This window comes from Ciona robusta, chromosome 5 (genome assembly GCF_009617815.1).
Source record: "Ciona robusta chromosome 5, ASM961781v2".
Lineage (NCBI taxonomy): Eukaryota > Metazoa > Chordata > Ascidiacea > Phlebobranchia > Cionidae > Ciona > Ciona robusta.
In genome coordinates this window covers 6447333-6460498 of record NC_143239.1, presented here as the reverse complement: position 1 = coordinate 6460498, position 13166 = coordinate 6447333, and the positions used below count along the sequence as shown (strand labels likewise).

At 34.0% G+C, this 13166-nt stretch overlaps 2 protein-coding genes across 3 annotated transcripts; one reads left to right on the top strand and one right to left on the bottom strand.

The window, feature by feature from the left end:
- The first annotated feature begins 829 nt into the window (after positions 1-829).
- LOC149736065 (uncharacterized) lies at positions 830-10169 on the top strand. Of its 2 annotated transcripts, XM_089878783.1 has the most exons (14): positions 830-957; positions 1372-1554; positions 2291-2428; positions 2831-2878; positions 3079-3219; positions 3643-3750; positions 4031-4090; positions 4500-4613; positions 4923-5021; positions 5218-5265; positions 5648-5794; positions 6150-6257; positions 6673-6732; positions 7740-10169. In XM_089878783.1, the coding sequence occupies exons 1-14, from the start codon at positions 891-893 to the stop codon at positions 9782-9784; spliced, it is 3366 nt and encodes a 1121-aa protein (XP_089734909.1). In that variant the 5' UTR covers positions 830-890; the 3' UTR covers positions 9785-10169. The 2 variants fall into 2 exon arrangements, with proteins under 2 accessions (XP_089734909.1, XP_089734910.1); XM_089878784.1 differs by lacking the exons at positions 830-957; positions 1372-1554 and adding an exon at positions 1572-1980.
- Positions 10107-11885, bottom strand: LOC149736064 (uncharacterized). The gene is made up of 3 exons (XM_089878790.1): positions 11729-11885; positions 11174-11656; positions 10107-11070 (listed from the first exon to the last, which is right to left on the bottom strand). The coding sequence occupies exons 1-3, from the start codon at positions 11734-11736 to the stop codon at positions 10341-10343; spliced, it is 1221 nt and encodes a 406-aa protein (XP_089734916.1). The 5' UTR covers positions 11737-11885; the 3' UTR covers positions 10107-10340.
- Positions 11886-13166: the final 1281 nt, after the last annotated feature.

The following is a 13166-nucleotide window of genomic DNA, read 5'->3' as shown; positions in this document are numbered from 1 at the left end:
CTTTTAAGATATTTATTCAAAACAATTTATCCGAAAAAGAATGCGAAATTTATAATCGGTTTAATTTTTAAGCAAAAGGTTCTTCCTATTATGACAAGTTTCAAAGAAAAGTGACCGCAGAGTTTTGACAATCGCCTTCTTAATATCGTGCACGTTATAAACTATCCCGTTAATTAATACCGCAGTAACCCGACTTAACCGCCTCGTGTTTATTTTGTATCTGAACTAGTTAGGCCGTACATGGTGTATATGTTTACATGCTCAGAAGTACGGCTTGGCATTCACTTTAGGTAAGTAGGTTGTGGTGAATAATACGCCGTGTCATTGGTAAAAATTTTAACATAACTGAATGCGCTCTTTAAAATGCTTATAGTTTTGTAGATAGCTGGTGATTATTTTAATAAAGCTATTTGTTTCATACGACGTCGGTGATTTATTAAGTAGTTTTTTATGTAAATACTAAAATAATATTTCGAGGTTCCACAGCGTGGTACGCCATATAGGACTTTAGATCCTGGACAAAACTTGGGAGTTGCCGAATTAGTACGAACGTGTGGCGGCATATTTGGCGTAGGACTCCTATTGGGGGCATTTATAACATTTAATAAATAAGCAAACGTTTTAATAGTTTTCACAGACATTATTTTAGAAGTTAAATGTCTATAAATACAGGGAGATTTAAAGTTTTACCGTTAGACTTGATCGCACGTTTACTTGGTATGGCAAAATGTGTTGACGTTAACGAAGAAAGTAAAGTATAAATCGTGATGTAGATGCCACTGATAACTTGAAGTTCGTGCTCCTGTAGTGTTTGTATGATATCGCAACGGTCCATTAACAAAACATGAAGATTTTAGATTTTTTGATTTAGTAAATAGTTTCTGTTTGAAATGGTTTTGTTACAACGATTGGAGCTTCTGATTACGTTGCTGGTGATCGGGAAAAACAATTGTTTTGGTAAGAACGGTTAGATGGTGACGTAATGCAAATATAAGTGACGTCATTGTTTTTATAAAACGAAATGTTTTGTTAGCTCTTATGTGATAATAATGTCCAGCGCCGTGGTAAAATGGTTAGCGGACTTGCCTCTTGCCCAAAGGTTTCTGGTTTGAGACCAACGCAATCTACGATTGTTGGCATATGTGTGCTTGGGCTACAACCTAGTGGTCACTAATGAGTTGTCTAAGTTATAATTCATAGAGATAAAAATCACCTACGTTACATACTTGGTAACTCGTAAGCGGGCATGGGTGTATGAAACAGAACACCCCTGTTTTAACGAATGTCGTTTCCCCGCCACACAAGAATAAATAAGTTACAATCATCTGTGAAAAAAAACTACAGATTTTTTAATTTAATGTTTCGTCACAGTATCGTCGCTAAAGTGCTTTGTGACGTCATGTAAGGAAGGAATCGAAGCGGAATGCACGATCTCGGATCCAAGCGCGGATTATTTGAAGACCTGCCACCATTCCAATGCATATTGTTACATCAAGTCGACCACGTTTTTCATCGACTACGCTTACGCTTACAACATATACGACAATCAATCGGGTATAGTTAGGGTTTGTATATTGGGGCCGTGACTTAGTGGTTAGCGCGCCCTTTCTGTAACCCAGAGGCGAAAGGTTCGAGGCTCACCGCAACTATGTCCATGTGTAGGACCCATTCATTGTAATTGCTGTGATTCTATGCGGGTTTTCCATATCGTCAGCCATTTTATCATAAGTTGCATTTATTTATTAATACTGGATGCATAGTTTGATGTTGACACTACTGTGACACGTTGAAAGAGTTATATTTTTGTAAGGCTAAACTTCGGTCAAGAACAAAAATAAACAGAAGTTTGATTAAGTCATTTTAAAACGGGGAGGAAATAAATAAATAAAATATGACGTAGCATGCTTTTGCGCAACCACGTGTGTGGATCTTTTCGATTAAAGTTTGGCGCCAATTTTGTTTGTTTCGATAATATACAAGGTAAAGTGTGGCGCAATAATAAGCATTGTTTTGTAAACATAAGCGATCTCACTATCAGACCATGAGTGAACAAACTAATACTGTGATAACGTCCTCACGATTTTAATTCAATATACCCTGATTGCCTAATACACATATTCAATCGCGGTCATACACGCACAATAAGTATTTAAATAACCTCGTTTAAAACGACAAACTTTTATTTCAAAAGCGCAACATAAACTGTAATGTTAACTATGTATATAATCTAAAACAATACTTTTTACCTAATTTGATTATGTTTTTTACTTACATTTATTTTGTTTACCAGCATATGCAGCACTAACTGACTATACAGTAAATGACAACAGTGAACTTGTAACCTATGAGCGCGGTTGTACAAAAAGTAATGTTTATGGATGCCTAAGAACTAACGATCTGTTGGAATGTGTGTCAACATGCAATTCAGGTAACAAATAAGTTTTTTGTTAAGATCAGAGTCTGTGTATAAACATATATGTACACTGGTCAAGATAACATATGATGTTGCTAGTTTAAATAAAAAATACACGATTGTAAAATGTGGTATGATATGTGGTAATGAATTTTGGGAAATATTTTACCGGTAGCAGTTATTTAGAAAGTCACTTGAACATTGCTCCAATTTAGTGATAGTCACTAATGAGCAACTCGTTGCCCCGCTGCACGAATATATAAGTTACATTAATTCAATCACACAAAGTTACATACTTGGTAATTCGTAAGCGGGTATGAATTGTATAAAAAGGACAACCATGTCATAATGTTTAAGTTCTAGAAGCAATCCGAGGATAAGTCACATTGTAGTTTTTAATTGATGTATTTATCCCAGATAACTGCAATCGTTTTGAGGCAAGTGGAACATCTAGTTTTGGTCAAGGTAATAAATAATCACTCATAATACCTTAAACAAATAAGAGACTGCTGATGACAGAGACTGACGATGCTGAATAAGAGACTGACGATGCCATTTAGGAGAAATATATATCTTTTATTATGCAGTTGGTTGGACTTGATTTTTGTCTGTTACGTTTTCATAGCTTTAGATTTTTAAAGTTAACTTAATTTTTTTCATCACAGAACCTTCGTTACAATGTTATGATTGCCGCACAAGTATAGACAACCCTAACTTATCATGTAGTGGACCGAACATATCAAAGGAATACTTAAAGACGTGTTTGCATGGTCAACTATGCATGGTGTCTTATACAGTGGATGAAGGTAATATAGAAATACGTTTATCTACTTTGGGTATGCTGAAAATTTATCCAAACACTAGAGATGCATTGAATACTTTGTAATGCTTAGGAACTTGTGATTAACGTGAAAATTGTTAAGGTGTAAAAATTGTTTATTTTTCAATTTTTTTTTTGTATATTAATATCTTATAGTACGTTGTAGACAATGCAAAATTATTCAATTATTCATGGTTAATTTATTATTATATAATGACCAGAACTTTGTTATAAGCATGAATAGGTGTTTGAATACTAATATGAACATTATAAAATATTTTATTAAAATAGAATGTGTTTTGTGTTTAGGAATTTTATTATAAAATAACTTAAACAGACTTTTTTAAATTGTCAACAAGATTTCTTTGAACAATAGTTAAAAAAAATAACTATGACAACTTTACATTAGAGAGTGGAACTCAACGGATTGAGAGAGGATGCCAAACTGGTGGCGGGAGTGGATGTCTTTCTACTAATGGTAGCTCCCTTGTTCAATGCACACAAGTTTGTAATACAGGTTGGTTGTAAAGTTAAGCAATATAAGCATACATTTATTTATTAACGATCGTCAATTTGCTGCTTATTCTTTTTTCTTTGTTGTCTTAATTCGATCTTCGTTAGTGTATTCAACGAGATAAATAAAAGTTATGTTTTTTGGGGATACGGTTTTATAATTCTGTAAATATTCTTTGTTTACTACCAGATGGGATGGCAAAAGAAAATGTAACCATGGACCATCTTACCCTAACTTACTAAATATATAAAACTGTACCCATTTAATCATTGTTTTATTAAAGATGAATGCAATAATCTTCCAGCTTGGAAAGAAAGTTCTTACATTGAAGATTCAGCATCAAGTAAGAATTTTACTTGTTATTACAAACTCTAGCAGTTCTATCTTATATAATTTTTTATAGCTTATTTTCCTCCAATTAGATGTGAATATGTTTTTACCTCTAATGGAACAACTGTTGTTTTGTCGGTAATCGGTATATGACGTATGTCCTGTCTTTTCGTTAAAAATATTTCTAAATCTTTGCTACCGTAATCGAAGAGACAAATAAAGTTATTATTATATTATTTTTGTACAACTCATTAACTCAATAATTTCCTCAATTGAATATTAGATTATAAATCTTTTTTTGACATTTTGTTATAAGTTTAATGTGTTTGTTGATAACTCAGCGTCAATTGATTTTGTTGTATAAACGTTTTTGATTATATAGTTATTAGAGCAACTTTAAAGGTTAATAATATTTATTGTAGGCTTACAATGCTACAACTGCTATGAAGATTCTCAATACAGCCAATGTTCTGATTATCGAATAAGAACTTGCCCTTCAGGACATAATTATTGCATCACAATCACAAATCGAACAGGTAGCAAATTAAAATTTTTCACAAATATTCCAAATGTTTAAAAAATATGTCGTTTTGTACATTTTTTGAAATTTTATGTTTACTCTTTTAAAATATATGTTTGCTTCTTTTATATAAACACTGCTGTCTAAAGGCACCCGTATGTGCAACAAATATAAATGTAAACTATTTTTTTGGGCAACGACAGTCATTATTATAGGGGTGTTCTGGTTTATTCGCTTCAGGCCCACTTACGAGTTACCACCTATGTAACTTTATGGTTACCTATTTGTTAGGATTACTATTTCTATAACACTTTATAAATTCCAGGTGATTTTTATCAAACAACAAAATCATGTTCTGTTTACAATATCACTGGTTGTCGTAGTTACGATGGAACTCAACAATGCATATCATCATGTAATACAGGTAATTATGACATCATAACTTCATTTAATTTTTTAAAAAAATAAGTATTCAATAATGAAAAAAGCCTTATTTATCCACTCATGTCAGCAAATGACACTCGTTATAACACGGGTGTTCTGTTTTATACTTGCCGCATATATGTGCCATGGCACCTGATATGCATGTAATGTAATAATTCATATTTACTTTTATACAGATAGTTGCAATGGTGGGACTTTCACCATCCAGCCAACACAAGTACAAGGTTAGTTTAAAATCTGGTTTCTACAAACGTGGTATTTATATATATATATATATTTATATTAATAATTTAATATATATCTTTGTTGCAAGTTTTATTTATTGTCCCTTTGAACTACTTATTTTTGTAAATAATTTTTTCCTTCATATTTTACCAAAACAATACAAAAGTAATGATTAATCTTAGGCCAGAAGACAAAAAAGGATTTAGATATGCTACTCTATGTAATCTACATTGCTAAAATTTTGTAAATAAAATAGTAAAAATTTTGTAAATTTTTTTTTGTAAAAAAATTTTGTAAATAAAAAAAATAAATAATATTAGCCCACATTTTTGTAAAATTTGTAAATAAATAAAAAGTAAAAATGTGCACTTTGTTTTACAGAAAAAGGAATCAGCTGTTATTCGTGTTTCTACTTATCATCCGACATCAGGGATAATTCAAACTGTCAATCACCTGCAAACATAACAAACACAGAAGAATGCTTGGTTGGTGAGATCTGTCAAGCTGTCATAACCAACACAACATTAGGTAAGCACTTGATACTGATCTCAGTTCTCACATACAGAATTAATACTCTTTTTCTCTGTAGTGTTTTACCATTAAAGTCTTTCCTAAACCATTTAATTGGAAAAAATACTTTTATTTTGATTTATTTTAATTAGAAAAAAACTTTTAATTTAATTTATTTTAATTAGAAAAAAAATACTTTATTTTTACTATATATATAATATATACCAAGTACCATTTTTGCATGATAACAATATTAATACCAATTCTAAAACAATACATTCTAAATAATGTTACTTTAAATTTACCAAATCTCTACTTTTATATCTTCACAACAAATGTTTTCACATCAAATGTATCTATGATTTTACTACAGGCACAGGAGAAAGTTTAATCTCAGTATCAAGATCTTGTTCATGGCAGCCCCTTAATGGATGTTTATACAAGGAGAAGACGAAGACTTGTTATGTCTCTTGTGATGAAGGTGGGTTGGGTTTAATGATTGGAATTTAACTAACTAAATAATTTAACTTAACATACCACATAAGTAAAATAACTCCCCCGAAACATAAACAAACAAAAAAATGAACATTAAAGAAACAAATAAAAAATGAAATAAACAGGTAGGTATCAACGTATTGTGGATACACAATCTTATAAAACAAATTTTACCTCATTGGTGATGGTCAGGGGTGAAAACCTAGGGGGGAATTGGTCAGACTGATCTTGGATTTTTCTGTATTGCATTGATCAGTGAACTTGCAATCAAAAAGTTAGATTTGTTTTATGGAAATACAGAAATATGCATCTAACTATTCCCACCTCCTCTGCATTTAACGAAGTTTGGCTGGTAGGGGTATACAATTTGCAAACATGTATTTATCATTCATTTATTTCAGATTTTTGCAACAAGATAAATATTTCAAGTGAAAGTGGAAACTCCATAGCCCCATTTAGTGGTGAGTGTGTTGTGCATGCTGGGTTAAAATGTAGGTAGGGTGGATAGATTGCATGAGGTTTAGCTTTGCAAGAAAATAAATGTGCATGAGCTAATACATAACCTTTAGTGCTGCATTATAAATGCCAGGCTAATATTGCGCAATAGCTTTGCCAGATAGCGTTTATGCTTAAGCTTGCTCAAACCTTTGATGTTATCATATTGTTTACTTACTTACAATCTCTGACTGTTATTTAACAAGATTTCATTTATGTTAATGTATATCTTGAGTCTCGACCCAGTAGTGTATATTATACTGTGTATGTCTACTGCAGGAAAGACAGGTATAATGCGCTGTTGATAAACTAAGTTATTAGAGCTCTCAGTATTTAGTTTTGTACAGAAAGTTGTCTTAGTAAGCATGATATTCTCATCTATTTTAGAATGATTGGCTTGCACATATTGACAAATATACTAATACTCGAATAACTAGTGATACTTGGTTAGATAGAAGTTCTATAGCCCACACAGTATAAAAGTAACAAGTTTTGTGCTTCTATAGTATGTAGCATGGCTATATAATGTAATTAATCTGCATGATCAAGTAATTTATATTTTAAAATATGAATTGGCTTAGAGTTTGTTGCTTGTTGGTAACTACTGTAGGGTGTTTAGCTGTTGTAGCTGAAAGCTTTAACTTAATAGCATTTATTATGTTGCTTTGTTGTTTTTTATTTAATTTGTGCTAGAATGCAGGTGTCTTGTCGGTATTTTAAATGTGCATGTCTTAAGAGTTGTACAGAACGTATTTTCTTTTGTTCTTTAATTGGAAGTGGAAGTTGTTCTTTTATCTTTCTAACTGCATGAGTAGCTGTCTTGACTTTCAACATTTTTTTAAATATTTGTTTTACATTTTTTTATACTGTTACTAGAAAGGACATTTCTTTTTTATACTGTTACTAGAAAGGGCATTCTCTACAACTTTAGAACAAACTACAGTATCTGCAAATCTAACTGCATCTTACACAGCAACAATGACAACAACAACAACAACAACACAAGTAGTAACAACACCAGAGACAATTTTTCTGACAGCTGACCAGCTTACAACTGGATCTACAAATCTAACTTCTACAAATTCTGAACCAACAACAAAAGCTACACACCTAACTAGATCCAATGCAACAACAGCAGCATCTACAAACTATGAACCAACAACAGAATCTCCATTAGGTGCAACCTATGAGATAACAACACAATCTTCAAATCTTCCTCAACCAAATACTACAGGAACAACAACAGTATCAAGCATTAAATCTACAACAGAATCTACAAATTTATCTGAATCAATTCAAACAACAACAATGACTGTGTCTCCTTCTAGCTATCAGCCAACAAATAATATTATAAGTCCAGCTGAATCATTTCCGGCAACAACATCATCTACAAGCTATCAATCAGTGCCAGCAACAACCAATATTTCAACAGTAACATTCTCTTCCACTGTCCCGAATCATATTCTTAATAATACAGTTAGTTCTTCGTCTGCCTTTTCAATACCTGTCATTTTAACTGTATTAACAACAAAAGAAAGTCCACTTCAAGATTCAACAACTGCAATGATAATAAATGGTCAATATGAGAATGAGGCGGCTACAAGTGAAAACGTTCCATCAACTGCAGTCAACAGAAACATGAATACATCAACAATTGATTCAACAGCTTTCAACAGCTTGCTAGGATCAGCTTCAATCAGAACCAGCAACATTGAAACAACAACTCAATCAACCAATATGTTTCCAACAACATCTCAAGCGACATCATCCCAGCCTATCCAGACGATGGTATCTTCCAAACATCTTCAAGAGATCCCTGATGTGTCCACTTCAAGAGATGATCAACTTGGTGCAACCCATCCAGAGACTTCCATACCTCCAAACAATATCTTTACAGAAACTGCAACATCACCAATGCAAACAGAAACATCTGATTCTTATACAACTGATCAAGAAATTCAAGACATCTCAAATCCAACTACTACTGCACTAAACACATTCATCTTGACATCTGAAGATGGCTTTTCACCATCTTTAACTACAGTAGTTGGCAATGAAGAAGCTACATCAACCTATGAACGTTTAAGTGCATTACCAGAAGTTACTACATTGACACAATCAACAATTGACCAATCCACTGCAGTAACATCTTTACTAAATACAGAACAAACAACTTTCATCACATCACGATCAAATGACAAAGAAACTTCAACAATGGAATCACAATTTACGAATGAAACCTCCACTATTTCTGCTGGCGAAGAAACTACTACGGAATCTGTTTCCAATACTAATTCAATTACACATGAAACCTTTGATGGGTCAACAGAACAACTTGTTATTTCTTCTGTATCACCCACTACAGGTGAAACATTAACCACTACACCTGATACAACAATGAGTAATGCTGTACTTACTAACTCTGAAGCTTTTCAAAGCCAACAGACAACAGGTGATTTAACCTCAGAAACGAGTATTACATCAACAACTGTTTCAAATATCTCATCTACCTCGAATGAAAATATTAATTCAACCGCACAAAACACTGAAGATTACTCTGAGGTCCCAGAAGGCTTGCAGATGCCTACTACTTCTGTTCAAGTTAAAAATAACAGCCTATTTACAGAATCAACTCAAACTATTGCAACTAATGCTGAAGGGTCAGCAGATTTTCAATCACAACCTGAAACAACAACCAGCCAATTTCCAGCTAGCAGTGATGCACAGGAGGTGACTACAAACAATGTTCTCCAAACATCATCACTTGGTTGGAATTCACCAGAAGGATCTGGCAACACTGAAGAATCTACATCACAATCAACTTCACTTTATACAAAGCTGTTTAACTCTACTGAATCTGTCACCCATTATGATATCACAGATAAGAATACAATGAGAACTGTTCCGTCACACATGCTGCGAAATATGTATCAAACTACTGATAGCAGTTCTGACAAAATTAGATCAAACTTTGTTTTTATTTTTGCCATATCTTTATTTTCGCTTATCATTCTGTAGCACCACCTTGTGGCTTTAATTGCAATAATATTAGCCCACAAGAGGATGCATTTGAGCTGTTATGCTATCTGTTTCAAAAGAATTCGAGTGAATTTTATTTCCCTTTGTACTCACCTATATAAGCTCAAGCCTAATGTTGTGGTCACTGATGCCATAGTAATGTTAAACTAATAAGTTATGAATTGTTTGCTAGCGCATTACCTCATATTTTGTTGTTACATTGTAAACAGTTTACTTTTACCTGAACAACTACTAATAATACGAAGAGTGTTTAAAATACCAACACCAGTCTTGTATAAAATTCTGTGAAATACCAACAAACTTCTTGTATAGTAAAACAAAGTATTTATTGTGACTAAGGCGAAAACGTGAAACAACAACTTTAGCCGTTTGAGTGTTTATCAAACAGCTTGCATAAAAAGGCGGTACAATAGCGTAGTAAAAGCGTGAAACCTAAAAATAGTTTGATTCGTTTCATGTATTATGGCACATTTTTCCTGATTGTTTATAACAATGTACACAGTGATGATTGTTTCATGTATTGTGACGTACATAATCAACATTGTACCATAACGTATTCGGCCAATTGCTGTGCCAAAAGGTCCGTGCTTTCTTCGTTCATTGCCACTGTTATTTCATCCACTCTTCCAGTTCTAAACGGGTCGAGTACTAGAACGTGGGTGTAAAAAGGTGAAAATCCTTCGACTTTGTCATGGTAGGGGGTTCGTGCGATTGGGTGAAATCCGTTTGCCTCGTGGAAGCGCGCGGCTCTGTCACTGTGACTGACGGCGACCACTAGGGGCGCTGAAGGGTTGCCAACAATGTCTCTGGCGCGGATGGCATCGTTAGGTTTGGTTTGGTCTTCGGTGGGTTTGGTTGCGACTGTAGACGAATGTTGCTGCTGTATCGACCTCGGCTTCTGCATGAACGCTGCTTGTGGTAACGCTCTGTGACTGAGGAGAGCATAGCGGTGGATTTCTTTCAGAGAAAAACTTCTCAATAGTTTTCCTACAACTCCCTTGTTTTCTTTTGCTGGTTCAAGCAATTGCGAATCGTTTCTGACCAACCGCTCACTCTGAGGTCTCGTTCTAGAAAGCTGAGCTCGCGATTCTTTCTGTTGCTTCACCCAGTATTGAGCCATGATTCGAATCGCTTCTTTATAAACAGCGCTCCCGAGTCCTTTGGACGAGTACTCGGGTGAGATTGCGCAGAAGAGTCCGTTCCACATCGGGATTCGACTCCCGGATAACTTCCGGCAAATGTTTTCATTTTCCCACGCCTCGTATCTGGAGAAAAATAATGAACGTCAATAAAAAATAATTTACAACATAAAACGCATCGTTTACAATATTTCCGTATTTTAAGTTGATAATTTTTAACTCTTCTTACCTTTTGACTCTCTCGAATCCTTCTGCGCTGATTTTAGCGAGTCCATGTTTCTCGTAAGCTTCCCAGTAAGGCTCGTCGTCTGTAATCGCCCAACCGTGACCGTCACGTGACGGAGGAACGAACACGACTCCTCCAATGATTGTTGTTCCGATGTTCTTGTTTGTTGTGTTATTGTTACTTGTAGCATCGTTGTTGCTGCAGTTTATAGAGCATTCGCTTTCGTTGCATTTAAGTGGGTTACTGTTGTTGTTATTGTTGTTGTTTAAATCCGTTTGTGAAAGTTTGACAGCCAATAGAATGCCTTGGCCAGTGGCGACTGTGACGTCATAGTTAGCGTCGAGATAAGCGCGAAGGAAGGCGTCCCTCTTATTATCATCGGGAATCATGTACTTATACAGCGGGTATCGATGAAAAGATTGAACGTAGCATTCTCGAACTACTTTCCAATCCTCTTGTGACGTAGACAATTCAATTCGAACGTTTCTATACAAAATGAATATTGTTATAAAATATAAGTAACAAGAAATATTATTACGTAACAGTCAAAGCACAAACCTGTTCATCGTGACGTGTTAGAAGTCTTGTGAGGTAATAATTCAAATTTCAGTTTAAATAATTTAAAAATATTTTTAAAATTCTTGAAATTTCTGCAAAATAATAAAACATTAAAATTCGTTATTCAGATTTAAAAACATTCTGATTTATATTCTTATTTTTCTGTAGTTTTTAACTTCTGTTTGCGGTCAAATGAATGAAGTTGTGTCGCTCGTTTATCCTTTATATACAATTGCCCCGCGGAGCGACCACAAAAAAGGCAGTTTAATTATATATAATGAGACCGCAAAGCAGTTTTGTTACGTCACAATGCAGCACGCTTTTACGCTGCTACTGTGCTTGTTTAGGTCAATCGAAGACGCAGTGTGACGTCACATAGGATCGCGCATAGGATAATACGTGCCCCGCTTCATTCAATGTGACCTGTGAGGTGGGATCGAGCGTATGCACCAACTTCCCCTTGCATTAAAAATAATTTCAACTTTCCGTATTAAAATTATCTACCATACTTGGTAAGAAATATTTTGGCTTTAACACCTTAAACAGACACGATAGACACGACTACTATGCGTGGATACATGCTGGCACATCATGTACAATTGATCTCACATGATATTAGTATTCGTTCCTAGAATATATTGACGTATTTGCACTTCCCAGCAAATGTTTAACATATTTCCATATACACGCATGGAAGTTAGACGCAATATAGGTTACACCAGAGGTATTCAACATAGTATGTTATAAATGTGAAACTTTATACGTTCTTTATCTAGGGCATTATGATTTAAAAAAAAAAATTATAAAAACCAGACATAATAACATTTTCCAAATTAAATTTAGTAGAGAAGTTGTTTTTTTCCGTAACGTTTTCAAAATTTTGTAGAAGTAGTGCGAATGACAAAACCCACGATTATCTATAACAATGCTGATTCATGTTGTTTATTACGTCATATCCGAGGTAAAAAAAGGTTGAATGAATTCTGATAAAGGTCAAAAAGTCGATTCAAACTAAGTTTATTTTTGGGTAAAAATACCCAGAAATATTTTACCTTTCTGTACGAAAATGGGTGAAAACGATACCGTGTGTTGCTTGTGCTTAATATTTAAGCTATAACTATTCCTTCCGAATTCTAAGAAAATTGGTTAAAATGGTAACTTAACGTGATATCAACATAAACATATGTGCTTAGGAGAGCTGTAGCTAAAATATTATGGAACACACGATGCAACTATGATTTTATCATTATAGATGGTTACGCTGATTCTCTGGCACATATGTTTCTAATAAACCTATATTTCTAACGATTGTATCATTTTACGAACAATTTTCTGATATTTTTCGAGATAAATTTCATATCCGCCTCATAAATATCCTCTCATCTCCATCCCCAAGTACAAACTTATACCTAAAGCTAAACCCATCGACGATATCATG